Raw genomic sequence first — 12,097 nt, 5'->3', positions numbered from 1 at the left:
TGAAGAAAAACTTATTATTTTATTAATTTTAATTAATTTTTTTTAAAAGAAGTCTTTATTTTTATTAAATACTTATTTTATTTTACAGTGAACTTTACTAGTAAATTATTTACCCCACTCATTTTCAATCAATCACGTAATATTATGTTACTTTAACTTTATTTTGGAAAATCACATTTTCAAATTTTATAAAAATTAAAATTTAATGAAAATAAAAGGAGTTTCAATATTCAAACCTGCACCCAAAAGAAAACCGATCTCCGGCTTAAAGAAAGATTGTTGATGATGAAAACAAAGAGGATGGTTAGTTGAGCAGTGTCTTTCTATATATATATATGTCAGCAAACATCAATCTCCATATTCTTTCCCTCTCAACACAACAACATATTTAATTACTCTGTGTGTGTGTGTGTGTGTTTCTTTTTAACAAATCAGATCCCCAACACACTAATTAAACCAATCAAATCTTACAATAACAACAACAGGCGTTCAATCTATCAAATCTTTTTTCATTGATAAAATCAATTGAATTGAATTGGAAGAAAAAAGAAAATGGAAAAAGGCCCTCCTCTATTTTACAGGGAGGGCTTGCCAACCACAATCCCTAAACATGATAAAAAACCTCATCGTTGGAGATCTTCATCGCCTTCTTCTTCGTCTTCAACGGCTTCGATTCTTTTGGCTTTTTGTTCTTGTCTCGCCTGGCTTTACATTGCTGGCAGGTACTCTTTCCAATCACCCCCCCTTTTCTTTTATTTTTTAAATTCTATATCATTTATATACATATGTCAGTTTATATGTATGATTATTTTGTCAATTCTCACTTAAATTTGAAATCTTTGAGAAACACTTCGAATCTGTAGACAATGCAACACAAGTGTCGAATTCAGGGTTGACCAGTTAACAGATTTGAATCACTCAGACTCAAACCCATACTGTGTTAATTGTGTTAAAAACCTTGATCCAAACCCCCAACAATGCTTATACCTAGGAGGTAAAGTGTACACCACTGAATTTGTTTTTATCTAAATTGATTAAACGGGCTGGCTTGTCAAACAGGTTTATGGGTTATGTCGTTAATACCGAACCTGTAGTTATTTAGGCTATATATTTCTCCGGTTGTTAGGATTAGGTTATAAGATTAGAAGTGTGTGAGAGAAAAGTGTAAAACAAATAGAAAGAGATAATAATTTGAAGAGCCAAGTACAACTGTAACCTAAACTGCTAAACACCCCTTGTACTTAAACGCCATTTAATACACAATTTAGACAGCCTGAAACTCTGATCACTTGTTAGGTTTGTGCTAAAACAGCCAACTTATGTAATTAGACATCATTTTAATTTGTCCCCTCCGAGTACTTGAGATAATTATCTCACTATGAATCTGAGAAATGTTTTTCTTATTCTTTTTGCTAGGTTGTGGCAAGATGCTGAGAACAGAACTTTGTTGTCTAATCTGCTTATGAAGAATTCTGCCCAGGTATTCTTTTTAACCTGTGATTGCCCACACATATTGCATATCTGATTGATGATGGAGTTTGGATGATATTTCCACTCTTGCTAACTCAACATAAACAATGAACTAAGTTATGATAATCGATGAGTGCTCAGAATATGGAGACATATGAGTTGATGACTTAATGTTCTGTATCTAGTTAGTAATTGTAGTATATTTATCAAGATTTGATTAGTCTTTTTTTCCTTTTCTGCCAACTGATTTTCTCTTTATTTTGTTTGCCGGCGGTTGTTTAATATGATAGAGACCAAAGGTTCTAACTGTTGAAGACAAGCTAATGGTCCTAGGATGCAAGTAATTACTTGGGCCTTCATAATTGCATATGTATCATATCTACTGGTTATAATCAAATTTGATGTGCTGACTGTCTTGTTGGGTGGAAATGATCTTTCTTTAGGGATTTAGAGCGAAGAATTGTGGAAGCTGAGATGGAAATAACACTAGCCAAGAGTCAAGGATATCTCAAGAACCAACTGAAGCAGCCCGGGTCTTCCAATAAAAAGCTTCTTGCTGTAATTGGTATTTACACTGGATTCGGGAGTCGGTTAAAAAGAAATTCTTTCAGAAATTCTTGGACGCTTGGAGGTCAGCTCACGATTGAATAACATTCTATGCTCTTTTCTAGTGACTAGTAACCCCCTGTTTGGTATTTGAAGATCTGAAAGAGCATACAATTTTTTATCTTCAGTTTATATATAAATGAGCAAAGGTGCAATTTTATGGTATAACTTGTGAAGTAACATATCAGCTTTAATTTGGCAGGTGGTTCTTTGAAGAAGCTTGAAGAAAGAGGAATAGTCATACGTTTCATTATTGGCCGGAGGTTAAACTCTTAACCTAAACTGTATTCATTCAATCTTTTGTTGTTCAGTCATGTTCTGTTTCTTATCTGGCAACAAATCTCATAGTTTAAGAAGTTTGCTTTTGAAATTCCAGTCCAAATCGCGGTGATAGCTTGGACCGCAACATTGATGAGGAAAACCGCACAACACATGATTTTATGATTCTTGTAAGCTTATAAGTTCAATCTTCATATGTAACCATATTCTTTTTCTACGACTTGTGTAGTTGAATGAATCCTTAATTATATGACTGTTAGGATGGTCATGAGGAGGCTGATGAAGAATCATCTAAAAAGGCAAAGTTTTTCTTCAGCACAGCTGTTCAAAATTGGGATGCTGAGTTTTATGTAAAAGTTGATAATGATATTCACCTTGATCTTGGTAAGTTGTATTTCTATTCTAGACTGTACATCTTTTCATTCTATAATCTGTAGGTTCTTGATAGTCTATGTGGTGATTTTGTTTTTCTGCTTTTCAGAGGGGTTAATTGAGCTTCTTGAAAGCCGCCGTGGTCAAAATAGTCTTTATATTGGATGTATGAAATCAGGAGAAGTAGTTTCTGAAGAGTAAGTATAGTACTGGAAATAGTTATAGTTATTGATTTAATTATCAACTTTGTTTAATAAACATAGACATATCAAATTGACTACTATGGCATGCGTTGAACTGGTTGAAAAGTTACCCCATCTTTATCGTATCAAGAATGTTATGTAAGAAACAGAAACATTTTGTGTAGATCATGAATTCCTGTACTCAAAAGAGATTTGCTGCAGTTTTTTCTCTGCATAGTTTAACCTTTCATGCATGTATATCATTTTTCAGGGGAAAGCAGTGGTATGAACCTGAGTGGTGGAAGTTTGGAGATGAGAAATCGTAAGTCATGTCCTCATTTTCTTCTTAAATCATGTCAATCACCCTTTAGTTTAAATACTTAATAGATGGCCAACATTCGACTTTGATACGGCTCTTATTCTCCAGAAGATAATAGAAATAGATAAGTATTCAATATATCAGATACGATCCAAGTATCTTTATTAGTTTTCTCCCCTTTTTTTAGTAATTGCTTCCTACCCGGGCTATAAGATTAGTATCATGATTCTACGTAGATCATCAGGGTTGTAATCTCTTTGGTGGATGAATTACAAGAACCCTTTTATTGTTTTTTGTTTTTGTTTTTGTATATTTATTCCATATATATGTCATTCATACGTGCACTAAACTTTATATGGACATGGAGGTACATCCATATTTGCATACATTTAAACTATATTGGAAGGTCTATTTAGTGCTTTTGAGTCATATATGTGTTGATATATGATGAAACTCCTGTTTCTTGGCCAGGTACTTTCGGCATGCATCTGGCTCACTTTTTATCATATCCAAAAACTTTGCACAGTACATCAATATTAACAGGTAAATATCACAGTAACGAATCATTTTGGACTAATAAAATTTCATTTGATATAGACCCATATGGGATCCAATGAGTATGTATTAGAGTATGCATTTCATATGATTTTGCTTTTGCTTGTAGTGCATCTTTGAAGACTTATGCTCATGAGGATACATCAGTTGGTTCATGGATGATGGGTATACAAGCAACCTATATAGATGACACCCGTGTGTGTTGTAGCAGCTCTCGACAAGGTAAAATTGATGTTTTACTGTTTTGAAGTATTTCTCTTGTTTTCTTTAAGCCTAAGTTGAAAATCTGTTGGTTTGTTGCATAGTAGTTAATTTTGATGATTATTCTTTTCTCAGATAAAGTTTGCTCTTTGGGTTGATCAGGCGAGTTAATGATCTAACCATATTGGGGGTTCAACAGATGTTTACCCGTATCTATAAGTCTTTTTCGCCATTTTGTCACATAGTTAGATGTAAAGAAAATCTTAGCAAATCGTTATTTTAGATAGAGGGGGTTGCCCACATTTTTCCAGAAAAAATGTGTTTTTTATCTGGTAAACTTTATAAAGTTCCTTGATCTTTATAGTGCACTCAATGATCAAGATTGAAGATGATAGACACAATGTATACTGGAATTGTTTATTGATCATCTCTCCCAAAAGTTCATTCATTTGCTTATACTTATTATTGTTAGATCATTTAGGTCTGCCTGCTATCATGATAAATAACATAAAACATACATATACAATAACGAATAACTTGTCATATGCCCGTGTGATGTGTGTAGTGGTGGCTGCGAGTAGTGCAGGTTATTAATGTAAAATGGATAGTATAGTTATTTCATTAAAGTTATTATAGATATTTCAAGTAGATAGTATAAATATTTAAAGTGTAGATATTTAAAACAGTGAATAAAAAGGAGGAATGTTTTGGGGTTATCAATAACTTTGTTGAAAAAAATGAAAAAATGGAGAGAACCAAATAATTTATAATGTAATATGGGTTATAATGTAATATAGATATAGATATGTTATAAAGAATAAAATGTCACTGTGTACAAGCTTGAATTTGTTTCGAAGGTATATGAACAAATACTATTGAGAAAGGAGCAACGGTGATCGGGCTTGTGAGCTTTACTTCGATCGGATCTAGTGAAGGGATGATCCCCGTAGAATTCACAGTTAACTCTTTCCCATTTAGACGGACTATGTGACTATGTAAGTTCCCATCTTTTGTTGTTAGGTGATACTCTTCTCTTGTAAATCGGCTGTCCTCAAGTTTCGAGGAGTGTCTTCTTTGTGTTTGATTACTTTGCTGTTTTGATGCAACTGCTATTGTGACATTATCAATTGAAAGACCAACTTTAGTCAACGTAACACGATCAAGGTTGATCAATAACAAAGTTATCCCTTTCTGCCACATTTAGCCAATACAAAACCATTAGTTTCATTGATAGTACACACGTTTTCATATCTTATTCAGGAGTTTTGGTTATAGGAAGGCTATACTTACCGAATCTTTTGAACAATGAGCGTAAGAACGGATCTTCTTTGTACCATGGAATTGTGTTGATAGAACACGTCTTCCCATCAGACGATGCCAAAGAAGGGCACTACATGGTATCATATAATCAGTGTCAAATCCTCTGGTAAAAAATAGTTGGGATGTTTGCCATAGCCAATCAGAAGTTCAACTTTTGATGTTTCTGTATATATCTAGTCATAAACAAACTACCTGTAGTAATCAGGATTCGGGACAAACGTGTCAGTGTTAAGGAGTCCGTAGTTCCCTCCTATTAATGTTTGTCTGCAATACGTTTTAGTATCATACGATGATGCCATCCCAAGTTGATCCAAGTACCTATACAATAAGTTTGTACACAAGAGTGTTAAGGCATTGTGACTAACAATACTGAACATTAGATATTTGCTAAAACATACCAAAAGCTGAACACGAAAGCATTGGTGACTTGGTCACGACCACTGTTATAAGCACCTCCAGCTTCGCCTACCCAAGCCACTGTTGAAGTTCCAGATATCTTCAATATGTTTTGAAGATCTCTATAGGGTTGTGATCCTCCATCCAGGTATGTTGGGTCAAGTATTTTATCAATCAAGTGACTATCACTACCTAATTGATACAAACAAATATTAATAAAACTGCATTTAGAGTTTGATGTTGACTTTTGTTTATTGTTAACTTATGATAACTATGCCTTGTAATAGTTGATAATACCTGGTCCAAGATTATAGATGTGTTGGGTAATCACTTGAAGTGAATCATTTGATTTCCTTATAAACTGGTCAAACCAATTTGCATCAAAAAATCCTCCTGGTCCAAGAACCATTGGTTTCACTAGAATACCGTCGTAGACTTTTTGCACTAAGTTTTGGAGTGAAATTGTATCCAATGCATACTGATCTGCAGTCACACTTGCTCCAATTCCTTTTGCGCTTAGCTCGTTTCCTTTTGGTTATCATTAAAAATGTTTGTTAGACTTCAAGTCTTCGCGAGCAAAACGAACCATATACACCATATTGCCCCTAAGCAGTTAGTCAATAAAATGTAATTGGTTTTAGACTCTTAAACTTACCAAGTTCCCAACCATGAACGGTGTAACCCTTGTCAACTGTATATTGCATCAAACTTTCTGCATTGCTCGAGTTCCATGGTCCCATGACAAGTTGATTTGTATTTACTTCTCTGTGACTTAACGCATTCAATCCGAATATCACCTTTGCTCTTTGAAAATTAACAGAAAATAAAACAAAAACCTGTTACAAAAAACGTCATATCATAACACAAACATATGAAAAGGAATATAAACTCCAAAAGTTACTTAAGTTACCTTGTTTTTTGAAAGAATAAGTTGAGTTGATCCCATCTAGAAATGGGTAAGCAACCTTGAGTGTAGCCGAGTATTTCTTCACTACTAATGGTAAATGGGGAACATGGTTCTTTATCCTCTTGCCTTTGGTATATTAACCTGTTTTGTAGAGTACCTCCCAATCTAAGTTTCAATGGAAAAAGGGCTGCAGATTAAGGATCAAACTATTTTATCATTTGTTATGGAATGCTACAAGTATTATATAAAGGAATTGATTTTAGAAATCTACCAATAATATATGCATTACATACTTGTACTGTATTATAACAGTTGTAATGTGTGATGAATTAATAAGAAAGTATGGTACCATTGGCTCCCATTATATAATACTAATGATGAATACTAATACTATCAAAAATATACTGAAAATTAAGTAATTAAATAAAGTTCATACATCCCCGATGTGAGTATATATGTTCGACTCCAGTCACAGGATGAAACATACTAGCTTCCTATTTGAATTAGTCGGGAATATTATTTTAAACTCGGATGTTCGTAGTAGCTTAAGAGGTATCCCTTGATTTTACGAGCATTTTCTAACCACCCATTTCTATGCATCCTATGTACACTAATGTGATTTTAAAAAATAAAAAATTTAAACATATCTAGTGATTTTAATCACTGTGTTAAGTACTCACCTGTAACTGCATTAATCAGGATTGTGTTGTTAAGATCCTGCCACGAAGTTTAAGAGAAAAACAAATAAGAATGTTGTCTAAATAATACTTTAAAACAAATAAGAATGTTGTCTATATGTCGGTAACTCGTGTTACGTACGGGTTCTTTAAATATAATTCTTTAGAAAAATGATGTACTTTTTACAACCGGTTAATATCACTAACTTTAAAAACTTTCGAAAGATTTTTTTTTTTCTTATCAAAATAGCCTATAAATATGTATTTGTGTAAATAAAAATAAAATAATACTATCAAAAGTGTTAAAAACTCTTAAAACTCCCAATAAATAGATAAAAATCCTTTTAAGAAAATGTTAAAAGCTGTAACAATTTAAATGTTAGAAATTGTAACAATTTAAATGCTATCATTAATTTACGACGATGAAAGACTAATGAAAAAATTTGTATTACGAGTCACATTAATCCTAGTCCCGCATGTCTTGCCCTATCCGTATAAAACCAATTCTTGACTGGCCATAAGCCCATAACATGAATAGACAAATCATGAATGGGAAATGATTAATTCTTCTAACAAAATAGTCTAAAAATCTTTTTAATTATTGGATGATGACATGTGAAAAAAATCAGGGGGAAAGTGGATACCACATGTCACCTACTTAAAGTGTTAGGATGATTTTTAGGTTATTTTGTTAGGAGGATTATTCATTTTACATAATGAATTATTAAAAAAAAATTAGTAAATAACTTGACATTGTTTGACGTTTTCTAAGTCAACTCTCATGCTAATTCATAAGACTAAATTCGCGGTTTTCCTTGGGTGGTAATCACTGGCCAGAAGATTATGGGGCTTTTTTAGTCAATATAATAATGTCATTTTACAAACCTATCATGGATGTCACTACTCACTATCACCATCTACTTGAACATTCTTGTTTTTATTATTCCAAACAACTGATATATTTATTTATTTAATACAAATCAATGATCATATATATAGTAAAAAAAGAGTGAACATCATGAAGCAGTTAATTATGTCCTCCTTATCTAAACCAACAAATAACATGTCCAGTAATATTATTGCAATTTTTGTTTGAAAAAATAATGTTATATTAGATTAGAGTCTTGGGTAATTGAATATCATCTCTGTTACTACGAGTACTATCTAAATGATCATATTTTATATTCTCATGTGTATGTGTATGATTTAAAAAGTACATTACTCGTATTATATATATATATATATAAAGTAATATAATGGATTGAAAATAATATATAAAATCTACAACTTCTTCGATATTTACATTACTCTCATGCGGTTAGAACCTTTATAGTAATGTTTTCGTATGAAAGTTAAAAAGATTATTAGGAATTCGTGGAATAATATCTTAAGTCTTATGGTGTAAGTATTGTAAATATATTGGGAATTCGTGTACGTAGAATAATATCTTTCAAAAATAAAGTAAAAAAGATTAATTAAGAGGAAAAAAAGATTATTACGCATATAATAATAATAATAAAACTAAAAATTACTAACCAAATTGAGAATAGAAGAAGCTCCCCAGCTACAAGTTCCATAATCACATTTTTGAGGAGGCCACCAATCCAAAGTAGCACAAATAAAGTCTTCATCAATCAAACCAATGGAAACTGTTCCATTCACATTCACCGTTCCCTCTTCAAAACCATCCTTTTTGAATAACAGATTTCTTAACCCATGGGTCACCACCACCACAATACATATCCCAACTAGAAGGATTAATAAACCCACCTCAAACACCACCACTTTTGTTCGGATTTTGCCATGTTCCGTGTCGTCGCTTATAGCCATATCTATACTATATATATGCTTGTTTGAAAGTTGAGACTTGAGAAAGAATGATTATTAGAGAATGTGTGAGAGAGAATGGATGGAAAATAGACTTGCAAGACGCAAAATTGTTTGGGTTTTGTATTGTCTACATGGTTTATATATATATAGTTAAAGTTAATTATCATCTTAGTTACATCGTATCATCCGAATAAGTTTTATATATATATATATATACACCCAACACTCCATATACAAAACTTCAAACATATATTAGAAAATAAACTCCTTAAATAGTTGACCATTGGCAATAACGAACGGAGCAAAAAGACTAGAATATTGTGAGGCCATATATTTTTTAAGTTTCTTTTTTAGTAAAGGTATATTTGGATCTATTGTAATATATACTTTTAAAGAAAAATAGTACTCGTACGATGTACGGTTGTTTAATTAAAGTTTTGGATTTATCTTAAGTTATAAAAATCACATCAAAATTGAAACTTGCAATCATAATAGATGATGACAAATAGCCTTGTGATTTCAAATCGTAAACTCAAATTTCTGAAGTCTTCGTGTTAATAACTTATTATAATTAATATAAGTAATAGGAGTCGAAGATTGAGAAAGAAAAAGAGACAATTTATTAATAAGATTACGATGAATCAAATAAGATTATAATATCTTTTGTATTAATAAGCCAAGATTTATAGTTTTGTTCAAAGTCTAATAGGGAAATTGAATTTATATAGAACTAAAAAAACTAATTTAACAAAATAAATAAATTAAAAGGACACTTTTCGATCAAAAATTACGCCATGTGTTGATCAAAAATTACGACATGTGTCGTTTCAAGAATATGTCAATATTATTTTAGTTTATTGTTAGATATCTTCATAGTTCGATCTTTTCCATTTTAATATAAATCCTATTACCATGACTTTTAGCAAAACTTGATCACGTCATCCTCAATTGTTTTCAATATATCATTCTTCTTTTGGAAAGTACATATATGCCTATTTCATTAAAACAATCTGTTGATTCTGTTCACGTTGGCGAGTTGGGTTCGTGGGTTGGTGAGTTGAAATTCTAACCCATAAATGTTCCAATCCAGACCCATGACTTGACTAACCCGGACCAACCCTTTAACCAATTTATGAGCAACTTGAATAAATAAAAGACCATAATTTATAAATTTTTGAAAAGGGCAAAATTGTTTCATCCTTTAACCCCAATTAAGTTATGTATCCGGATGCACCTTGTGAAGTAATTTTATGATTAGAATGTCACATATTAAAACAAACCAGATCATAACAGATTTGTTTATTACGAGTATATTATATAGAAAGTTGGGGTTTACTAAATTTTACAAATTCCTTTAAAGGGTGTGATGATTATATGAAAAGATCGACTTAGTGGGATAACAAGGCTTTAGTGGCTGTCATCTGTATCCTTTTTCCACAAGGAGTTTTTATGCATTTTCTTTATCGATAATCAAAGTCAATTTAAATCTATATCTATCTATCTATTAATAAAAATTAAAACAAGATTGACATGTTCCGACATGTAGCGTAATCTTTGATCAACACATGTCTTTTTAATTTATTTATTTTGTTAAATTAGCTTTTTTTAGTTGTATATAAATTCAATTTTCTTATTATACTTAAAATTAAACTCTATCTCTTGGTTTAATAAACTTATTGTAATTAATAAACTCTAATATTGTCATTAATAAATTTTTTCTTTTTCTTAATTATTCAACTCCTAATATTTATATTAACTATAATAAGTTATTAACATAAAGACTTCAAAATTTTGAGTTTACGATTCAAAATCACAAGGTTATTTGCCATCATTCAAATCCACTATGCTTACAAGTTCTGATTTTGATATGGTTCTAAAAATTTAAGGTAAATTTAAAATTCTAACTAAACATATATTATATTTATCACTATTGTTAATTATAATTTAGCTTCAATCATCGATTACTTTAACCACAAATATACTCACGAACCATGTATGGGGCATATTCGAATTTCTTTATGATACAATTTATATAGCTACCGTACATCATACGGGTATTAAGACTAGTACTATATTATAAAGCAAAACGTCTCTAGATTTTAAACATTGAAATTAAATTTTCAATATTGATTTGAAGTACTTTCCCAAAATTCCCCTTTATCTATTCTCTATTTACCTAAAATAACTATAATACCCTATCTATCTTCTTAAATCTCAACCAATCATTTTTTTTTTCTCTCATCCATAAATCATTTCTTCCTCCAATTCATTCAAAAATCTTTTATCTCAAAAACCGTACATCGATAAATTATAAATATTATATGGATGTTCTTAAAATTTCATGCTCTTTCATTAGAGATGTCATTCGATATACTTTCAACGAATTTTTAAATCCGACGGCGGAACCAGTACGGTTAGGGCATCAACTTCATCTCATCGCCGCAACGCGCGAGTACTTACTCTCGTACATATAAACAAAGGAGAAGCTTGTCTTTGAAAAAGGACTTCATTTTTAAGAAAAATAAGGCCAATGATTATAAAGATAGCTTATTGTAACTTTTTGTCTTTTAATTTAGCGTCATATCACCTAGGACTTCCTTTAAAACTCTCTTCCTATTATAGTGGAAAGAGTACTCACCACCTCTCCCCATTTTTCCTTACCTTTTGCTCACTTGAAATTCACCAATTTTTTCCCGACCAAGTTTTTTAGATGTTGCATTTTTTTTATTGATTGCTAGGTGAAGATCAAGGTGGTAAAGCTAATCCCCAAGTAATCACCACCTTAGGCATCAATGGCACAAAATTTTGTTCTCCTGAGCAAAAGGTAGTCACCATGTTTTTTACCATGACATTCTGAGGGGCCTACGAAAGTTTCTTGGAACTTCTCTTGATTCTACTTGTATATCTTATCATTCTCATTACTCACCCCCGATCCCATCTAAAGCTTCTCCCAACTTATTTATGAAGAAGTTTGATGAGGAAG

General features: G+C 31.7%; 2 protein-coding genes across 3 annotated transcripts; one reads left to right on the top strand and one right to left on the bottom strand.

Annotated features, from left to right (window-relative positions):
* The first annotated feature begins 241 nt into the window (after positions 1–241).
* LOC122611223 (hydroxyproline O-galactosyltransferase HPGT3-like) lies at positions 242–4,432 on the top strand. Its single transcript, XM_043784211.1, has 12 exons — positions 242–722; positions 1,417–1,480; positions 1,761–1,810; positions 1,914–2,101; positions 2,279–2,339; positions 2,453–2,525; positions 2,616–2,739; positions 2,837–2,924; positions 3,181–3,231; positions 3,700–3,771; positions 3,893–4,005; positions 4,120–4,432. Exons 1-12 carry the CDS (start codon positions 553–555, stop codon positions 4,140–4,142), a joined length of 1,077 nt encoding a protein of 358 aa, XP_043640146.1. The 5' UTR covers positions 242–552; the 3' UTR covers positions 4,143–4,432.
* Positions 4,433–4,747: 315 nt separating this feature from the next.
* Positions 4,748–9,223, bottom strand: LOC122584969 (heparanase-like protein 3). Of its 2 annotated transcripts, XM_043757061.1 has the most exons (9): positions 8,821–9,223; positions 7,288–7,324; positions 6,611–6,794; positions 6,356–6,504; positions 5,998–6,228; positions 5,703–5,892; positions 5,497–5,622; positions 5,275–5,374; positions 4,748–5,175 (listed from the first exon to the last, which is right to left on the bottom strand). In XM_043757061.1, the coding sequence occupies exons 1-9, from the start codon at positions 9,112–9,114 to the stop codon at positions 4,810–4,812; spliced, it is 1,677 nt and encodes a 558-aa protein (XP_043612996.1). In that variant the 5' UTR covers positions 9,115–9,223; the 3' UTR covers positions 4,748–4,809. The 2 variants fall into 2 exon arrangements, with proteins under 2 accessions (XP_043612996.1, XP_043612997.1); XM_043757062.1 differs by lacking the exons at positions 7,288–7,324; positions 8,821–9,223 and having other exon boundaries at positions 6,356–6,536; positions 6,611–6,733.
* Between the last annotated feature and the right edge of the window lie 2,874 nt (positions 9,224–12,097).

Source organism: Erigeron canadensis, chromosome 1 (genome assembly GCF_010389155.1).
Source record: "Erigeron canadensis isolate Cc75 chromosome 1, C_canadensis_v1, whole genome shotgun sequence".
Classification (NCBI taxonomy): Eukaryota; Viridiplantae; Streptophyta; class Magnoliopsida; order Asterales; family Asteraceae; genus Erigeron; species Erigeron canadensis.
Note: the sequence above shows the minus strand (reverse complement) of the source record. Positions and strands in the feature narration are given on the sequence as shown.